The sequence below is a fragment of the Aquarana catesbeiana genome, linkage group LG05 (genome assembly GCF_042186555.1).
Source record: "Aquarana catesbeiana isolate 2022-GZ linkage group LG05, ASM4218655v1, whole genome shotgun sequence".
Classification (NCBI taxonomy): Eukaryota; Metazoa; Chordata; class Amphibia; order Anura; family Ranidae; genus Aquarana; species Aquarana catesbeiana.
The window spans coordinates 630196912-630214386 of record NC_133328.1 but is presented as its reverse complement, the minus strand read 5'-3'; the positions used below and the strand labels follow the sequence as shown (position 1 = coordinate 630214386).

The 17475-nt window shown below is 46.2% G+C and overlaps 1 protein-coding gene across 1 annotated transcript in view; it reads left to right on the top strand.

Annotated features, from left to right (window-relative positions):
• LOC141145543 (cytochrome P450 2C20-like) overlaps positions 1-17475 on the top strand; it is a 76534-nt gene that overhangs the window by 18599 nt on the left and 40460 nt on the right. Inside the window, exons 2-3 of the mRNA XM_073632313.1 lie at positions 324-507; positions 6000-6162. Coding sequence (XP_073488414.1) covers positions 324-507; positions 6000-6162 — 347 coding nt within the window. The remainder of the gene's footprint in view (positions 1-323; positions 508-5999; positions 6163-17475) is intronic.

The window sequence follows — 17475 nt, the reverse complement described above, 5'->3', positions numbered from 1 at the left end:
TTATTGAGAAGCAATGACACTGCTGCTGTGATTGTCTCCACAGCGGCAATTATGCTAATGGAGCTCCCCCTGCCCAAATGGTCTGTCCGGGTTTCAGGCAGTCTGAAAACTGGGCAGATAATTCAGAACCTGGACTGTCCGGGTGAATCCCGTACAGATGGCAACCCTGGGCACTGAAGGAATAATGTGACACAAAGAATTTATTAAATTTAACTGACCCTCAATCACAGTTGGACAATGTGAAGAGATGAATGTGGGCTGGAAGGTGAGAAGAATGTTATTCCCTCTCCTAGTTCATGTCCGTATCTGTCTATCTCTTTCAGGAAGATGGAATTCTCCGCAATCCTCGCTGTGTTGGTCACCTTCCTCATTACTTTCCACCTTGTCCTCTCATGGTGGAGACAGCACAGACAGTACAGGTCACTGCCTCCTGGACCCACCCCGCTGCCTTTCTTGGGCACCCCGAAGTATATAAATCAGCTTACGGCCGATACAAACTACGCCTTGGTAAGTGACCTCTGTAGATTGTTGGGCAGAGCATGCTGGGCAATAAATGTCAACTTTCTTGGCGGGAATGTCAAGTGGGGATGTGCTGCCCAGTTCAGACATTTATAGTTGACCCATTTCCTGTTCTTTCTTGCAATTGGTGACATTTTCCCCTAGTTATAAAAGAGAGCAGGCAGTTTAAGTGGTCTGGTGGTGTGGAGTAGAGACTAGAAGGTGAAAACCAGGCGTGTGAGGGGTTGTCCTCTTTAACCACTTTAACTACTTCAGCCATGGAAAAAGTTATACCCCCTTCATGACCAGGCCATTTTTTGCGATATGGCACTGCATTACTTTGACAATTGCGTGGTTGTGCAACGTTGTATCAAAATAAAATTGATGTTCTTTTTTCCCACAAATGGAGCTTTTTTTTGGTAGTATTTAGTCACCTCTGCGTTTTTTTTTGTTTTGTTTTTTGCGCTATAAACAAAAAAATATATATATATTTTTTTACTTTCTGCTATACAACCTACCCTGTACAAAAATGTAAAAAATCTAATTTCTTCATCAATTTAGGCCAATATGTATTCTACTACATATCTTTGGTGAACATAATCCCAATAATACCCCTTTCACACTGAGGGCGTTTTTCAGGCACTATAGCGTTAAAAATAGCGCCTGCAAAACGCCCTAAAACAGCTGCTCCATGCACTCCAGTATGAAAGCCTGAGGGCTTTCACACTGGAGCGGTGCGCTGGCAGGGCGTCCGAAAAAGTCCTGCCAGCAGCTTCTTTGGAGCGGTGAACTCACTGCTCCTCCACCACTCCTCCACCGCTGCTCCCTATTGAAATCAATGGGACAACGCTGCAATACTGCTAGAAAAGCGCCGCTCCGGAGGCGTTTTGCGGGTGGATTTAACCCCTCTTCGGCTGCTAGCGGGGGGGGGGCTAAAAAACAGCACGCTAGCAGCCAAATAGTGCTACTAAAACGACGGTAAAGCGGCGCTAAAAATAGCGCCGCTTTGCTGCTGACGCCCTAGGTGGTGTGAAAGGGGTCTTAGTGTATATTCATTGGTTTGCGCAAAAGTTATAGCGTCCACAAACTACGGGATTAATTTAGGATTTTTTTTATTCTTTACTAGTAATTCCGGCGATCAGCGATCTTCAGCAGAACTGCGACATTGCGGCGGACAAATCTGACACTAAGTGACACTTTTTGGAGACCAGTGACACTAATACAGTGATCAGTGCTAAAGAAAGATGACAAATGATAAATGACACTGGCAGGGAAGGGGTTAAAATCAGGGGCGAACAAAGGGTTAACTGTGTCCCTAGGGGATGCTTGCTAACTGTGTGGGGAATGGTCTGCCTGGGGAAACGCAGAGATCTGTGTTCTCCATGTTTTCCCCTGACAGAACTGTGATCTGCCTTGTTTACATAGGCAGATCGCCGTTTTGCTTCTCTGGGGAACAATTGCGGGTGCGTGCTGATTGACCAGTGGGGAAGCCAATCAGTGGGTCTGGCGAAACGTGATGTTTGCCAGACCCACTGATTGTCTCCCCCGCTGGTAAATCGGTGCACGCGGCCCACAGAGGCTACTGCACGGTGCGACGTACAGGTACATCGCACAGCTGGGATGCCTTGCAGTAAAGGTGCAGAAGGCGGTCTGGAAGCGGTTAATTAGACTGAGGATAAAAAACTTCCTTGTAGATTTCATAGAAATATGGCATCTTTGGCCATTCTCCCCCTGGAGGTCTTCAAGAGTTCTCAGATGGAATTGGAAACGACAATGGCCTAAGAGAGAACACAATACTATTTTTAGATATTCCTTATAATATAGAAGATCCCCTTTTGAGTTCAGGTCCACTTTAAGCTTCTGTAATCTGCTCATGGCTGTGCTTGGGTCACAGATTGCACATGTCTAGAATATGTAAAACATTTTGAGTTGCTGGAATTCGTCATTACTATCTATAGACAGTGCAAAACTCCCACTTTGTAGCCTGGACACCTGACTGACCCTCATTAACCAACTATAAAAGGAAGTCAGTACTTCCACTTGTGACGGGAGTCACTTTGGGTGTAGGGCCCGTGGAATGCAGAATCCCTTGAGGAGGTTGAGAAACCCTTGTTTCAGCTGTCCATGCAGCTCCTATGTCCAAGTCACCCTGTGTCTCTAATAGGGGTACAGGGTGACCAAGAACCCCAGTCTGATCTGGACTCACGAGAGAGAGAGAGAGAGAGAGAGAGAGAGAGTTTATTTACTAAAGGCAAATTTACTTTGCACTGAAAGTCACTGTAGATCCGAGGAGGATATGCAAGGAAAATACAAAACAGCATTTTAGCTTGCACATGACTGGATGATAAAATCAGCAGAGTTTCCACTCATTTCAGATCTACCCCTTAGATTTAGAGTGACTACACTTCCAAGTGCACTTGCAGTGCAAAGTGGATTTACCTTTCGTAAATAACCCCCATTGTCTCATACTATGGTGTGCTCTGTATTGGGTCGTTTGGGGTGTGGCAGTATTCGATTGTTCTATTGTGTCTGTCTGCCTTGGATATTATGGGCTGTGTATGTAGATTAGCTGTGAGAGGGGAGGGGGCGAATTCCTCCAACAGCTCTCCTTTCAGATTGGACAGTCTACTGAGGAGAAGTTTGAATATCTCTATGTACCTGTGTTTCAATAAACCGTTCCATGTTGCAGTTTTGTAACTGGGCTAGTCTCGCCTGGTTCTTACAATTTAAGGGCTGTAATATCTGGGACCTTCTGTTACACCACTCAATGTACATGGGGATAGCCATATTTACTTATATACAGTACCTCTACAAGCTCTACTTCCTGTGTAGAGCTACAAAGTAATTTTGTTTTACTGTTCCTCTCATTCAGTGCCTATCTCTCAGTACAGCATATGTATCCTGGAGTTTGAGAAATAGGGGAGAAATAGGGGAGGTAAATCCCAGCTGAAGTCAGAGAACTAGATATGCAAATTGTAGTAATGATCACCATTTTTACAGACCTGGTCAGACATGCCCCATCTCTAGATTAGCACTTTTCTATATGAGGGCAGTTGTGACGAAGGGTGTGGCCATTGCTCAGCTCTGCCAGCACGAAGGGTGTGGCCATTGCTCAGCTCTGCCAGCACGAAGGGTGTGGCCATTGCTCAGCTCTGCCAGCACGAAGGGTGTGGCCATTGCTCAGCTCTGCCAGCACGAAGGGTGTGGCCATTGCTCAGCTCTGCCAGCACGAAGGGTGTGGCCATTGCTCAGCTCTGCCAGCACGAAGGGTGTGGCCATTGCTCAGCTCTGCCAGCACGAAGGGTGTGGCCATTGCTCAGCTCTGCCAGCACGAAGGGTGTGGCCATTGCTCAGCTCTGCCAGCACGAAGGGTGTGGCCATTGCTCAGCTCTGCCAGCACGAAGGGTGTGGCCATTGCTCAGCTCTGCCAGCACGAAGGGTGTGGCCATTGCTCAGCTCTGCCAGCACGAAGGGTGTGGCCATTGCTCAGCTCTGCCAGCACGAAGGGTGTGGCCATTGCTCAGCTCTGCCAGCACGAAGGGTGTGGCCATTGCTCAGCTCTGCCAGCACGAAGGGTGTGGCCATTGCTCAGCTCTGCCAGCACGAAGGGTGTGGCCATTGCTCAGCTCTGCCAGCACGAAGGGTGTGGCCATTGCTCAGCTCTGCCAGCACGAAGGGTGTGGCCATTGCTCAGCTCTGCCAGCACGAAGGGTGTGGCCATTGCTCAGCTCTGCCAGCACGAAGGGTGTGGCCATTGCTCAGCTCTGCCAGCACGAAGGGTGTGGCCATTGCTCAGCTCTGCCAGCACGAAGGGTGTGGCCATTTCTTTAGTTTTGCCACCTCAGAACACTGGAATTGGAGAGCAGTATATTTTAAGAGTATGGGAATTAAAAAAAAAAACTATTATACCTTGGTGGATGCAGCATTGGCCTCTAAGTCAAAGAGCTGAGTGATCAGACTGCTAATCACTCAGTTCTTGGTCTTCAGTGAGCGGTGACTGTCAGTCACCGGCTCTTTGATCTGCCCCTCCAGCACTCACTGGAGCACCAGGTTGTGCAGGGGGCAGGAATGGCTGTCTCAGTCTCTCACTGGGAGGTTGAGCCAGCTGCCGGTGGGCATCTGTGTGTATCCCAACGTTAAAGTTGGCAACGATCCAGAGCCTGGACCGAATGGGTGATGTCAGCGAACAGCAGGCTTTAGCCCACTGTCGGCTGAAAATGGCTCACAGGAGTGCAGAATGAAGTGCACTCCTGTGACCCACAGGAAAGGTAGGGCCAAAAGAGCTTTGGCCCTACTTCTCCTTTTTAATGTTTTTCCATTTACCAATCGGTAAAAATCATATGGTGCTTCAGGAATTTAAAGAGAAAATAGTTGTGAGAGATGGGCTTTAAAGCAGTAGTAAACCGCAACCATAAAAAAAAAAAAAAACCCTGCAAGACAATGGCATAATGTGCTGGTATGAATTGCATACTAGCACACTATGAAATGCTTACCTTAGAATGAAGCCCTCCAGTAGCGCGCTGTCACCTGACAGGGCTTCCATCATCACCCAGTCTTAATTCCGGGTTGGCGTACTCCGCCCATCTGACTGGCTGGGCCACGATGGCGTCACAACCACACATGCACGCAGGAGTCACAGCCGCAGCACAGAGCTCTGAAGGGACGGCACGGGTATGGGTGATTCTTGCAATTTCAAAATGTAGTGAAAATGGGCAAAAAAAATCAGATCTTATTTATGAAGATGTGAGACTGCTGGGAACATTGTGATGAATATGTATTCTGGCCTTTATAAAATGATGTTCACAAAGTTATTTAAAGCTCACCTATGTGAGGATATTTGTATTTTGACATAAAATTCTGAACTTTACAAATTCTTTACATCATGCTGATATGACACCTTACAAGCAGAGTTGATCCTGAATTTTAGGTGGTGATAGATTTGGAGCACATTTCACATTTAAATCCAAACTCAACTTTTGTTGTTAATTTCACCTGTACACATTCCCAAAAGGCTTCTGGTAGCTACTTCTATTGTTGCCTGAGCCACCTTCGCTTGACTGCCAGTGCCACCAGGTCCCACCAATTTGTTTTAGTATCCCTTTTAGAATTTTTAAAGGAAGTAACTCATGTAGCCCGTTGGTCCCATCATTAGGCAGGGCTTCCAGGAGCTTCCCAAAACCATCCTGTACAATCCTTTGTTTGCTCTGTAATACACACTTTTTGAAACCTGATTTGAATCCCCATTGACTTACATACATGGAAAATTTTAACTTCAAAGGTTCTTGAGTTTTTTTTTCTAAGGTTCTTGGCAGAACTATAACTGATTGAATTTCTCATAAATCTACTTATCTCTACTTACAAGATGCAAAATTTTAGGTTGTCTAAGGAAACCGTGAAGATAATTTTTGTCCCTCAGTTTTTTTCAGGTTCCTTCACTCACAACAGCAGAAAAATTCCTGTCAGTGAACTTTAACTTTCCACTTTTCTCTTACCTTTGACAGCTTAGCCAAAAATATGGCTCAATGTTCACTATCTGGAAGTTGACGGAGCCAGTGGTGGTCCTCTGCGGTTATGAGGTGGTAAAAGATGCCCTGCTGAACCACGCTGAGGAGTTTAGTGCTCGCCCATTTATCCCCACACTACACATCCCCAGCGAAGGCTATGGTAAGATTGTCAGAACAGTTGAGTAACCAATATCAGCAATGATCTTTTTAGCTATCTAGGGGGAGAACTTTTCATTGAATACAAATGTAAAAAAAGGAAAATTCTTCTAAGTGTCCATCACACTAATGTGCTGTGAATTTTCGATATAGAAATTAATGGTTATTCCCTGAGCCTGGAAATTTAGTTCAAGAGTCCCCCCCATGCTAAAAAGGTTGGGAAAGGCTGGATTATAGGGATTTGAACAGCTCAAGGTCAGCTTGAAACAAGTCACTTCTAAAGAACTGTCCAGTCATTTGTGCTGATTACCGTATTTATCGGCGTATAACACGCACTTTTTTCCCCTTAAAACCAGGGGAAAATCGCAGGTGCGTGTTATACGCCGATCCCCTGCGATCCCGACCTGTCACATTTTCAAAATCGCCGACTGTGATTTGAAAATGGCGCCGCCGGCGCCGAAATACACAGAGCCGGTCCACGGCTCTTTCCGGCGGCTCTCGTTCACTTTCGGCTCCACTCGTAGTCCCGAGCGGAGCTATCCGAACCTACTCGGCTAGGTTCGGATAGCTCCGCTCGGGACTACGAGTGGAGCCGAAAGTGAACGAGAGCCGCCGGAAAGAGCCGAGGACCGGCTCTGTGTATTTTGGCGCCGGCGGCGCCATTTTCAAATCGCGGTCGGCGATTTTGAAGCCCACAATGGCAAGGCTGCACTGGGGCAAGGCTGCACTGGGGAAGTCTGCACTGACAAGGCTGCACTGGGGAAGTCTGCACTGACAAGGCTGCACTGACAAGGCTGCACTGACAAGGCTGCACTGACAAGGCTGCACTGACATGGCTGCACTGGGAAAGGCTGCACTGACATGGCTGCACTGGGGAAGGCTGCACTGACATGGCTGCACTGGGGAAGGCTGCACTGACATGGCTGCACTGGGGAAGGCTGCACTGACATGGCTGCACTGGGGAAGGCTGCACTGACAAGGCTGCACTGACAAGGCTGCACTGATGGGCATTTAAATGTAAGTTTTTTTTCCCTTCAACTTCCCTCCTAAAAGTTTTTTTTCCTTAAAATTCCCTCCTAAATTGGGGTGCGTGTTATACGCCGGCGCGTGTTATATGCCGATAAATACAGTACCTATGGAAGTACTATTCATAAAACATAATATATTTTTTTTTTTTTTTTTGCAAATCTGTTTATTGAGTTTTAAAACATTTAACAGAAAAACAACATACACTGGTCATGACGAGTGTTAACTTTGGTACGTACAGAATTATGATATAAGGCAAACAGTTACATGAAACACGGCAGGGAACTTAAGGCATCACGGTGGTCGCAGCAGGCTGGCTCCATGGGTAGGAGGACAGCGTGGAGCTAAAACGCGCATCTCATAAATATATGTTACATTCACAATTGCAGATTCCTATTAATTAGCAGAAGATAATAGGTTAAGTGGGGTGTGAGTCTGAGGCTGTGGAGGAATCCGCCAGCCATTTGGACCAAACCTTGTCATATTTTTGTGGGCAACATAACAATCTTTGTAAAGAGGCAGGCTGTTGTTGACCAATTGTTTCCACAGGGAGATAGGAGGAGTAGGTTTATGCCAGCTGAGGGCTATGGCTTTGCGGGCATAAAAGAGAAGTTGCCCGACCAGGGGTTATTTGTTCTATCAGGCCCAATATACATATTGCTATGGAGTGTTGGAGCAATATGGTGGTGACCTGCGTTATGACCTTTACTATCTCCTTCCAATATTCAACAATGGCTGGGCAGGTCCAAAAAATGAGTAAAGTCACCAGGTATTGTTCCACAATGCCAGCATCCTGGGGGGGAGGCGGGGTTCATTTTGTGCAATCTGTGCGGGGTAAAATATGCGCGATGGACCATCTTGAACTGTATTAGTCAATCTCTCAGGGAGACCAGGGATCTGAAAGGGAAGTCCCATATGTCATCCCAATCGTCATTGTCAAAGTCGGGAATGTCATGTAGCCATTTGTTTCTGAGTTTTTCCAGAGTAGGGAGGGAGGTCATTATCAAATGAGAGTAAAGTTGCGAGGTGGGCTTATTTGCATAAATCCAGACCTGAGGAGGTCCTCTAATGTGGACTGGACGATCTGGAGGGGAGAACTGGAGAATTGAAGACTGAAGGCATGGGAGAGTTGTAGATATCTAAAAAAAATTGCTCTGCAGGATGTTGAAATCGGAGATCAATTTGGGGAGTGGGGCCAGAGATTGATTGGAGATTACTTGGTTCATGGTTTTAATGTTGAATTTAGTCCAAGCGTGGGGTTCGGGTAATTTGTAAATATGCTCCAGGGTGGGGTTCAACCACAAGGGGGCAGCTGGAGAAAATGCATTTTTAGGGTATCTTTCAATTTTAAGTCCCGCCCCCCATGCACGCAGAGTGATGCGCATAGAGGAGGTCAGCGGGTATGGGGCCTTTGGGTCACGGAAAAGTAAAAATTTCAGTGCTTCTAACGATTTCACCACCGCCACCTCAACAAAGGTGGCGGGGTTTGTCGTATCGGGTGTGAGCCACCAAGCCGCTGTAACTAGCTGGGTGGCCAGGAAATCTTTATATTGGTCAGGGCACGCCAGTCCTCCCTGTGAGGACGGGCGTGTAAGTGTTGACCATCCGTATCTGGGGGACTTTGCTCCCCAGATAAAGGAGGTGAAGAGGCTATTTAGCCGGGTAAAAAAAGGTTTTGAGAATCCATTGCGGAGATTAGCGAAGTAGGTAGGTAAATTTGGGTAGGATTTTCATTTTTATCAGATTTATCCGACCTAGCAATAAGGGTAGTGACTCCCATGCCTTCAGTCTCAGCCGTGTCTCTTGAACCACTGGGGATGGCTTCAGGGGCAAGAAATCTGAAGCCTGCCTTGAGACTACCACCCCAAGGTACTTCAAGCTCTCAACCCATTGTAGGGGTATATCGGAGGGGGTGGGGGTACGAGCTGCAGGGTCTATAGGGAACAAAAGAGACTTTGACCAGTTAACCTTGAGACCTGTGACAGTGAAGAATGAGTTCAGAATCTGCAGTGCCCCTTAGAGTGAGGAGTCTGCATCGTTGAGGAAAAGGAGGTCGTCCGCATACATGGCGACCCTCTCCTCCAACCAGCAAAGGCCCTTGATGTGCAGGGAGGTGCGTAGGGCCTCCGCCAGCAGTTCCGCCGCGATGGTGAAAAGGCCCTGAGAGGGAGGTCAGCCCTGTCACGTGCCTCTGGACAGAGGGAAGGGCTGTGACGTACCCCCCCAACTTGATAGCTGACATGGGGTGCTTGTAAAGTGTCTGTAACCACGTAATAAATAACAAGGGGAACCCCATTCTACAGAGGACCTCCCACAGAAAAGGCCATTCCACAGTGTCAAAGGCCTTTTCCATGTCTAAGGAGGCCACCACCCGGGAACCCTTATTGAGGTGTTGTGCATGTATGTTGGTAAATAAGCATTGTAGGTTGACATCAGTGGCTCTGTTATCCATAAAACCACTTTGGTCAGTCTCTATCACAGACGGCAGTAGGGGTTGTAGTCTCATAGTAAGCAATTTGGTTAAAATTTTGAAGTCTGTGTTAAGTAGGGCGATAGGCCTATATGAGGCGCAGGATGTGGGGTCCTTAGGGGCTTTATGGATTAGTATTATATGTGCATGACTCGTGAAGGTGGGAAGGACGCCCTCCATCAGACAGTGAGAATAGTGCTGGGCCAGTTTGGGGGCAAGCAGGTCCCCATGGGTTTTGTAGGACTCTATAGGGAGACCATCTGGGCCTGGGGAGTTTCTGGTGGGAAAGGATCCGATGGCCTTTAAAACCTCCTCCGGGGTAATGGGTCTCACCAAATTTTCTCTCTCGGCATCCGAAAGCCAGCCGAGTGCCAGGGGGTCCATTCAGGGCAGAGCTATAGTATTGCCGAAATACGTCTAATATGTCCGGGAGAGAAGAGACCGATTCGCCCGAAGGAGACACTATGCTGGGTATCACCATGAGGGGCAGGTTATGTTGTGCTAACATTGTCAAGAGGGGACCGTTTTGGTCCCCCTGTTCAAAAAATCTTTGCTTGTTATGGTAGAGATCTAGTTCTGTTAGATGGAGGTGTAGTTCCCGTTTTGCTGCGTTAAGGATATCAAAGCCAGAGCCAGTGGGATCAGTCATGTAGGCCTCAATCTGGTTATCTACATTGTTCTGTAGCTCAGTTGTGGTAGCGGCTTGTTCTCTATGGATCCCAGCTATTGAGGAGATGTATTGACCCCTAGTGAAGGCCTTGAAGGCATCCCAAGTGACCTCTGGGAAGGAGGACCCTGCATTAAGTTCCCAGTATTCGATAAGGCGAGGCGGGATAATGTTGGTCAAGTCGGCGTGGGAGAGCCAATGGGTTCCCAGGTGCCAAAGGGTGGAGGTTCGGGAGGCGGGGAGTGGATGTTAAGAAGGAGGGGGCAGTGGTCCAACAGCCCACTGGGTAGGTAAGTGGCGTCTAGCATGTCTGACATCATAGCCGGATTAGCAAAAGCCAAGTCAATGCGTGAGGACGTTTTGTAGGAAAAGCAGGAGTAGGCCCTAGTCGAGAGGTGTTTCCACCTCCCAGACCTCAGTCACTCCCATTGCTTGTGCTCAAGTAGATAAGTCTGAGGAGCATTGTTTGGGGGGGAATGGTCTGTCTAAGTCTGGAGCTAGGATGGCGTTAAAATCGCCCATAAGTAACAACCTGGTGGGGCAGTATGGGGTAACCCGTTCCAGGATAGTGTATAAGGTGGATGTTGAGAAGGGAGGAGGGATGTATATATTTACAACAATATATCTCGTGCCCCAAACTGTGAAAACCACTATCATGTATTTGCCCTGGGGGTCGGTGTAAATCTGTTCCTCTACGCATGAAAAGGATTTGCTGACAGCACCGAGACCCCCCTGGCATAGGTGGAATAGGAGGCATAAAAGGCTCTCTGGATCCACGGCTTCTTTAGTGCCAATAGTTTGCTGCCCATAAGGTGCGTCTCCTGAAGCAGTATCATGTTGGGGGAGTGTAATTTGAGATGCTTAAATAGTACTGCTCTTTTAAATTTGGAATTGAGCCCCCGGACATTCCAGGATAAGATATTAAAAGTGGACATGTCACGTGTGGCCATCAGATGGTTCCATCATGCTATCAAAGAGACGCATATGAACGTTAATAGCCTGTAACAAGAGCTGCATAGATCCAGAGAGCCTATTGTAGGAAGAGACATGACCAAGCATTAACCATACAAACAAAAAACACATACATTAACAAAAAACAAAAGTACCCTTGTGGACAGCAAGGTGTCAACCCCGCCCTTATCTGATGGGATCCCTGGGAACTTAGGAGCGATCAGATTGGGCCTATACCCAGAAAATAACTCCTTAAAAACATAATAATTTTAGATAAGAACATTGAAATAAAAGTTTTTATGGTTTTTAATTAGCTTAATAGGGAGTATAAGATACTATATTTTTGGTTCTATGAGAGAATGTTCTTTTTTTATATTTTTTGACATATTTTCTTCACCATAAAGAGCTGGGCCATCTTATTCCACCCTGCATTATTGTGTCACTGTTCCATCTTACAATTTTATTCCTTCCCTCCCCGCACATTTTCCTACTAACACACGTTTACCTATTTTCTCTATCCCACATTTTATTTTGCACGATTTATTATTTTTTCATCATTTGGCACACTCTTACACATTCACCACATTGTACCCACATACATCTTTTATTATTTTTACTTTTCATATTTCACTTTTCATGTTTCTTTATTCTTTATCTTTTACCGTACCTTTTTCTTCACATATCACCACTCCTTCCACAGTCTCGCTTCATATTTGCAGCTTTTTTTTCATTTAAAAAAAATGTTATATAATATTTTTATTTTTATTGTTCTTTTCACATTTGATACTTATTTTTATTTTCACTTTTATTTTTATTCTCATTCTTGTTTTCACTTTAATTCATATATCTTATTTCTTTGTACACGCAGCACTATCTTCTATTATTATACACTTACATTTCCCAGTTTCATATAGATCTCCATTTCACCTTTCTACTCCAAGCACATTCTTTCTCTTTCCTGTTCTTTTTTCCCTTCACCCCCCCCCCCTTCTCACTTCTTTATCACCACATAACAGCCCACGACGATTAACTTTACACACTTGCCAGCTCTTGTGAGTGACGACTGAGGATACTCTTATACTACCCCATGCGTATGGGTTCTCTATCCCCATGACTGAGCTCTGGGGGTGGAATGAAATGCGTTGGGGGCGTGAACTGGCGGGAGCCAAGGCTAAAGTTGTCTCTTCCACCATCACACAACACGCATGGAAGTGCGACACCGGGGACTCTTTCCTTCATCTCTCTAGTGCTTACAGGAACTGGGATGAGCTCCATTCACTCGCCAGCACTCCTGCAGCAGTGAACTTTTACAACATCCACATGGCTCTCCTAATTACTACATGAGCCTGAGCAGCACACCAATCTTCTGTGGGTCACTGTGGTGTGTGCAACCTAGGGTAAATCGCTTGTGGAGAACACTTCTGTCTCCATGCAAGTCTTTGCAGGTCGCTCTCGATGCTCCAGAGCAGCCCAAATGGGGTGATTCTCATGGAGCTTCAAAATGGTAAAAATGGTGAGAGGAAGGATATCCTAAAAAGAAAAAACAATGGTGGAGCAAATGCACCCAGTAGATAAGAATCGGGTCAAAGCAGATGTGGATTCCTTGCTAATGTAGCACTGTCCCCGTAGGGCTTGCTGAGTGTTGACTTCTTAGGCCTCTCTCTGGTTACCAGCAGCTGGTTGATAGGGGGTTTCCACTTGTCCCACCCTTACACCCGCTTGCTCGTTACTCAATGACCAGTCCGGGGTATTTGGGTTTTTGAGTTTTTTGTATTTTATTTTGGAACTTGGATGGGAGAAGGGAGTAATCTGATTCACAGTGAACTATTCACAATGGATACGGACAACTCTCACTTGCCCTCACCGGATTATTTGTGGAAGCGGTCACACTGCTTTAACGATACAGCCACTCGTATGGAAGGGTTAAGTCTTCTTGCTCTCATTATCAGCAGACTTGATGCACTACATTATCTTCAGGACACTCCCTAGCCTCCCCTTTACTCACACCCATTATTATTATTATTATTACTAACGATTTATATAGCGCCAACAGTTTACGCAGCGCTTTACAATGTAGAGGGGGGGACAGCACAATTACAGTACAGTTCAATACAGAAGGGACAGAAGGGCCCTGCTCGTGGAGCTTACATTCTAAAGGGAGGGGGTGGTGGTACAAAAGGTAATAGTTGCGGGGAATGATTTGATGGGGTTGTTAGGTGGGTGTGGGATAGGATTCCCTGAATAAGTGAGTTTTCAGGGATCTCCCAAAGGTGAACAGGTTAGGGGCTGATCGGATATACCGGGGCAGGGAGTTCCAGGGGATGGGAGAGGCTCTGGAGAAGTCCTGAAGACGAGCATAAGAGGAGGTAACAAGGGAGCTAGAGAGCAGGAGGTCCTGGGAGGAGCGGAGGGGACGATTTGGGCGATATCTGCAGATGAGGTTGGTGATGTAGCTGGGGGCGATGGTCACCCATCCACTGACTCTTCTAGCTGAAGGGGACGCCCTCACTCGACAGGCCCCAAAGTCACAGATCTGTACTCACAGTAGGCAGAATCCAATCCTTCCTGGTGTCTCCCTTCCAGTCAGCTCTGCCGGACCTCTGGGTTCAGCTCTCTCTAGGCCCTTGAGTCGACCACCCAGGGCCGCCCAACCACCTCTGCAGAGGAAAGGACAGCCGCCTCCCTCCTGGACTCTGTTTCCCGGCCTAACTAACTCTGAGCACATGTGCCTGGGGCTTTAATACAGTATTGCCAGGACTGTAACAAAGCCTGTACACTCATTTGTCAGGTCCCCTACTGTCCAATATGCCTCCCTATTATACCAGTGAGGGACAGTCAAACAAGCTGAGCTGCACCAGAGAACAATGAGCAGACCTAACCAATAGATCCTGCTCCCTGGTAGGCAGAGAGCACCCTAAGTTTTACCTGACTGTCTTCCTCGTAAGCAGAAAGATCAAAAACTATACTTTATTCTAGCACTTCCCTAGAAGGGTGCTACAGTAAAAACCGAAGTGCCAAAATAACACATTTCATGAGTAGTTGTGACTTAATCAGACCAATAGTGTGCACATAGACACTTTAAAAAAACAGTAGGGTACAAAAAGAGAAAAAGGGGGAGGGGGGTTGGGTTGTCAAATATATTTAATAATAATTGGGTTGAGTAGCTCATGCTGTCAAATATAAAATTTAGAATACAAATCTTAAAAATCATATCTTCTCATTCCTAATACAGTGTACCATATATGCACCAGGCATATAGTGTCAGTATAAAAAAATGCATTGTGTAATGCTCGGTGGTTTCTCCAGCAGTTGTTAGGGGTTCCTTGAGCAATGAGTAGCTTCTGCCTCTCAGATATGTAACCACTAACACCAGTGAACTTTTTAGCTATCTGTAAGGGGAGTGTTCTTCACACTGACCACCAATGTAAGAGGCCTTCTTCCCACTAACCACCACTGCAAGGATCAGTCTTTCCACTGACTGTCATTGACACTCCAGCAGCCATCTTGGATCAGGCAGAATCTATTTAAGACTTCGGCTCCCGGGTTTGGCGCACTTTATGCAAGTGGCAAGCATAGGGACAGGATCCTTGTCTGGCAGGGATAGTATTTAGAGGCATTCCTCCCAATGACCACCAATGTAAGGAGCATTCTTCCCACTGACCACCAATGGATGGGACATTCTTCTCCCTGATCACCAATGTAAGGAACGTTCTTCCTACTGATCACCAATGAAAGGGACATTCTTCCCACTGACCCCTAATGTAAGGGACATTCTTCCCACTGATCACCAATGTAAGGAGCATTTATCGCACTGATCACCAATGTAAAGAACATTCTTCCCACTGATCACCAATGTAAAGAACATTCTTCCCACTGATCACCAATGTAAAGCACATTCTTCCCACTGATCACCAATGTAAGGAACATTCTTCCCACTGATCACCAATGTAAGGAACATTCTTCCCACTGATCACCAATGTAAGTGACATTCTTCCCACTGGTCACCAATATAAGGAGCATTCTACCCACTGATCACCAACGTAAGGGACATTCTTCCCACTGATCACCAATGTAAGGAACATTCTTCCCACTGATCACCAATGTAAGGGACATTCTTCCCACTGATCACCAATGTAAGCAGCATTCTTCCCACTGACCACAAATGTAAGGAGCATTTATCCCACTGATCACCAATGTAAGGGACATTTTTCCCACTGATCACCAATGTAAGGGACATTCTTCCCACTGATCACCAATGTAAGGGACATTCTTCCCACTGATCACCAATGTAAGCAGCATTCTTCCCACTGACCACAAATGTAAGGAGCATTTATCCCACTGATCACCAATGTAAGGGACATTTTTCCCACTGATCACCAATGTAAGGGACATTTTTCCCACTGATCACCAATGTAAGGGACATTCTTCCCACTGATCACCAATGTAAGGGACATTCTTCCCACTGATCACCAATGTAAGGGACATTCTTCCCACTGATCACCAATGTAAGCAGCATTCTTCCCACTGACCACAAATGTAAGGAGCATTTATCCCACTGATCACCAATGTAAGGGACATTTTTCCCACTGATCACCAATGTAAGGGACATTCTTCCCACTGATCACCAATGTAAGGGACATTCTTCCCACTGATCACCAATGTAAGCAGCATTCTTCCCACTGACCACAAATGTAAGGAGCATTTATCCCACTGATCACCAATGTAAGGGACATTTTTCCCACTGATCACCAATGTAAGGGACATTCTTCCCACTGATCACCAATGTAAGGGACATTCTTCCCACTGATCACCAATGTAAGCAGCATTCTTCCCACTGACCACAAATGTAAGGAGCATTTATCCCACTGATCACCAATGTAAGGGACATTCTTCCCACTGATCACCAACGTAAGGGACATTCTTCCCACTGATCACCAACGTAAGGGACATTCTTCCCACTGATCACCAACGTAAGGGACATTCTTCCCACTGATCACCAACGTAAGGGACATTCTTCCCACTGATCACCAATGTAAGGAGCATTCCTCCCACTGACCACCAATGTAAGGAACATTTTTCCCACTGATCACCAATGTAAGGAACATTCTTCCCACTGGTCACCAATGTAAGGAGCATTCTTCCCACTGATCACCAATGTAAGGAGCATTTATCCCACTGACCACCTCACTGAGGTTTGGCTAAACCTATCTGAAGTTCAAATGCCAAATCTGAATCCCATTGAAGTCCAATAGGAGCTGAATCTTTCAAATTACCTTTCAAAGTTTTAAGGCGAATAGCCAAGGGATAGGCAAAAAAGCACATGGGGCTCTGGGCACTACCACAGGGGAGATGTACTTATGCAAAAAGAAAAATAGTTTTGCAAGAAAATGGACAAGAAAGGAGAGTGAGGGGGTCAAGAACTTAAGCCGCCTGGAGTGAAAAATCACATGTGCTGCATACTTACAGCTCACTGGCTGATATGCAGAGTGCTCAGCAGTGTGCTGGTATGTGTATGGGGCTGAGGCTGACTTTAGGCAAGGCTTTTGGCATTCGGTCCAGATGATTAGCTGGTTCTGGGTGACTTGCACATGGAGCGGTCATGCACAATAAGGATCAGCTTTGAAACTGAGCCAGGAGGTACAGTGTAATGGGTTGAATCAGAAGTAAACACTGTGGAGTGACAAAATCAGGCATGGGGAACAGAATGATTTAACCATTTTGTGTCCAGAGCAAAGTTTTACATTTTTTGCACACATGTTAAACTCTGAGTTTTTTACTAGAAAATTGCTTAAAACCTCAATTACAGTATCTCACAAAAGTGAGTACACCCCTCACATTTTTGTAAATATTTTATTCTATCTTTTCATGTGACAACACTGAAGAAATATTGCTACAATGTAAAGTAGTGAGTGTACAGCTTGTATAACAGTGTAAATTTGCTGTCCCCTCAAAATAACTCAACACACAGCCATTAATGTCTAAACCGCTGGCAACAAAAGTGAGTACACCCCTAAGTGAAAATTTCCAAATTGGGTCCAAAAGTGTCAATATTTTGTGTGGCCACCATTATTTTCCAGCACTGCCTTAACCCTCTTGGGCATGGAGTTCCCCGGAGCTTCACAGGTTGCCCCTGGAGTCCTCTTCCACTCCTCCATGACAACATCACGGAGCTGGTGGTTGTTGGAGACCTTGCGCTCCTCCAC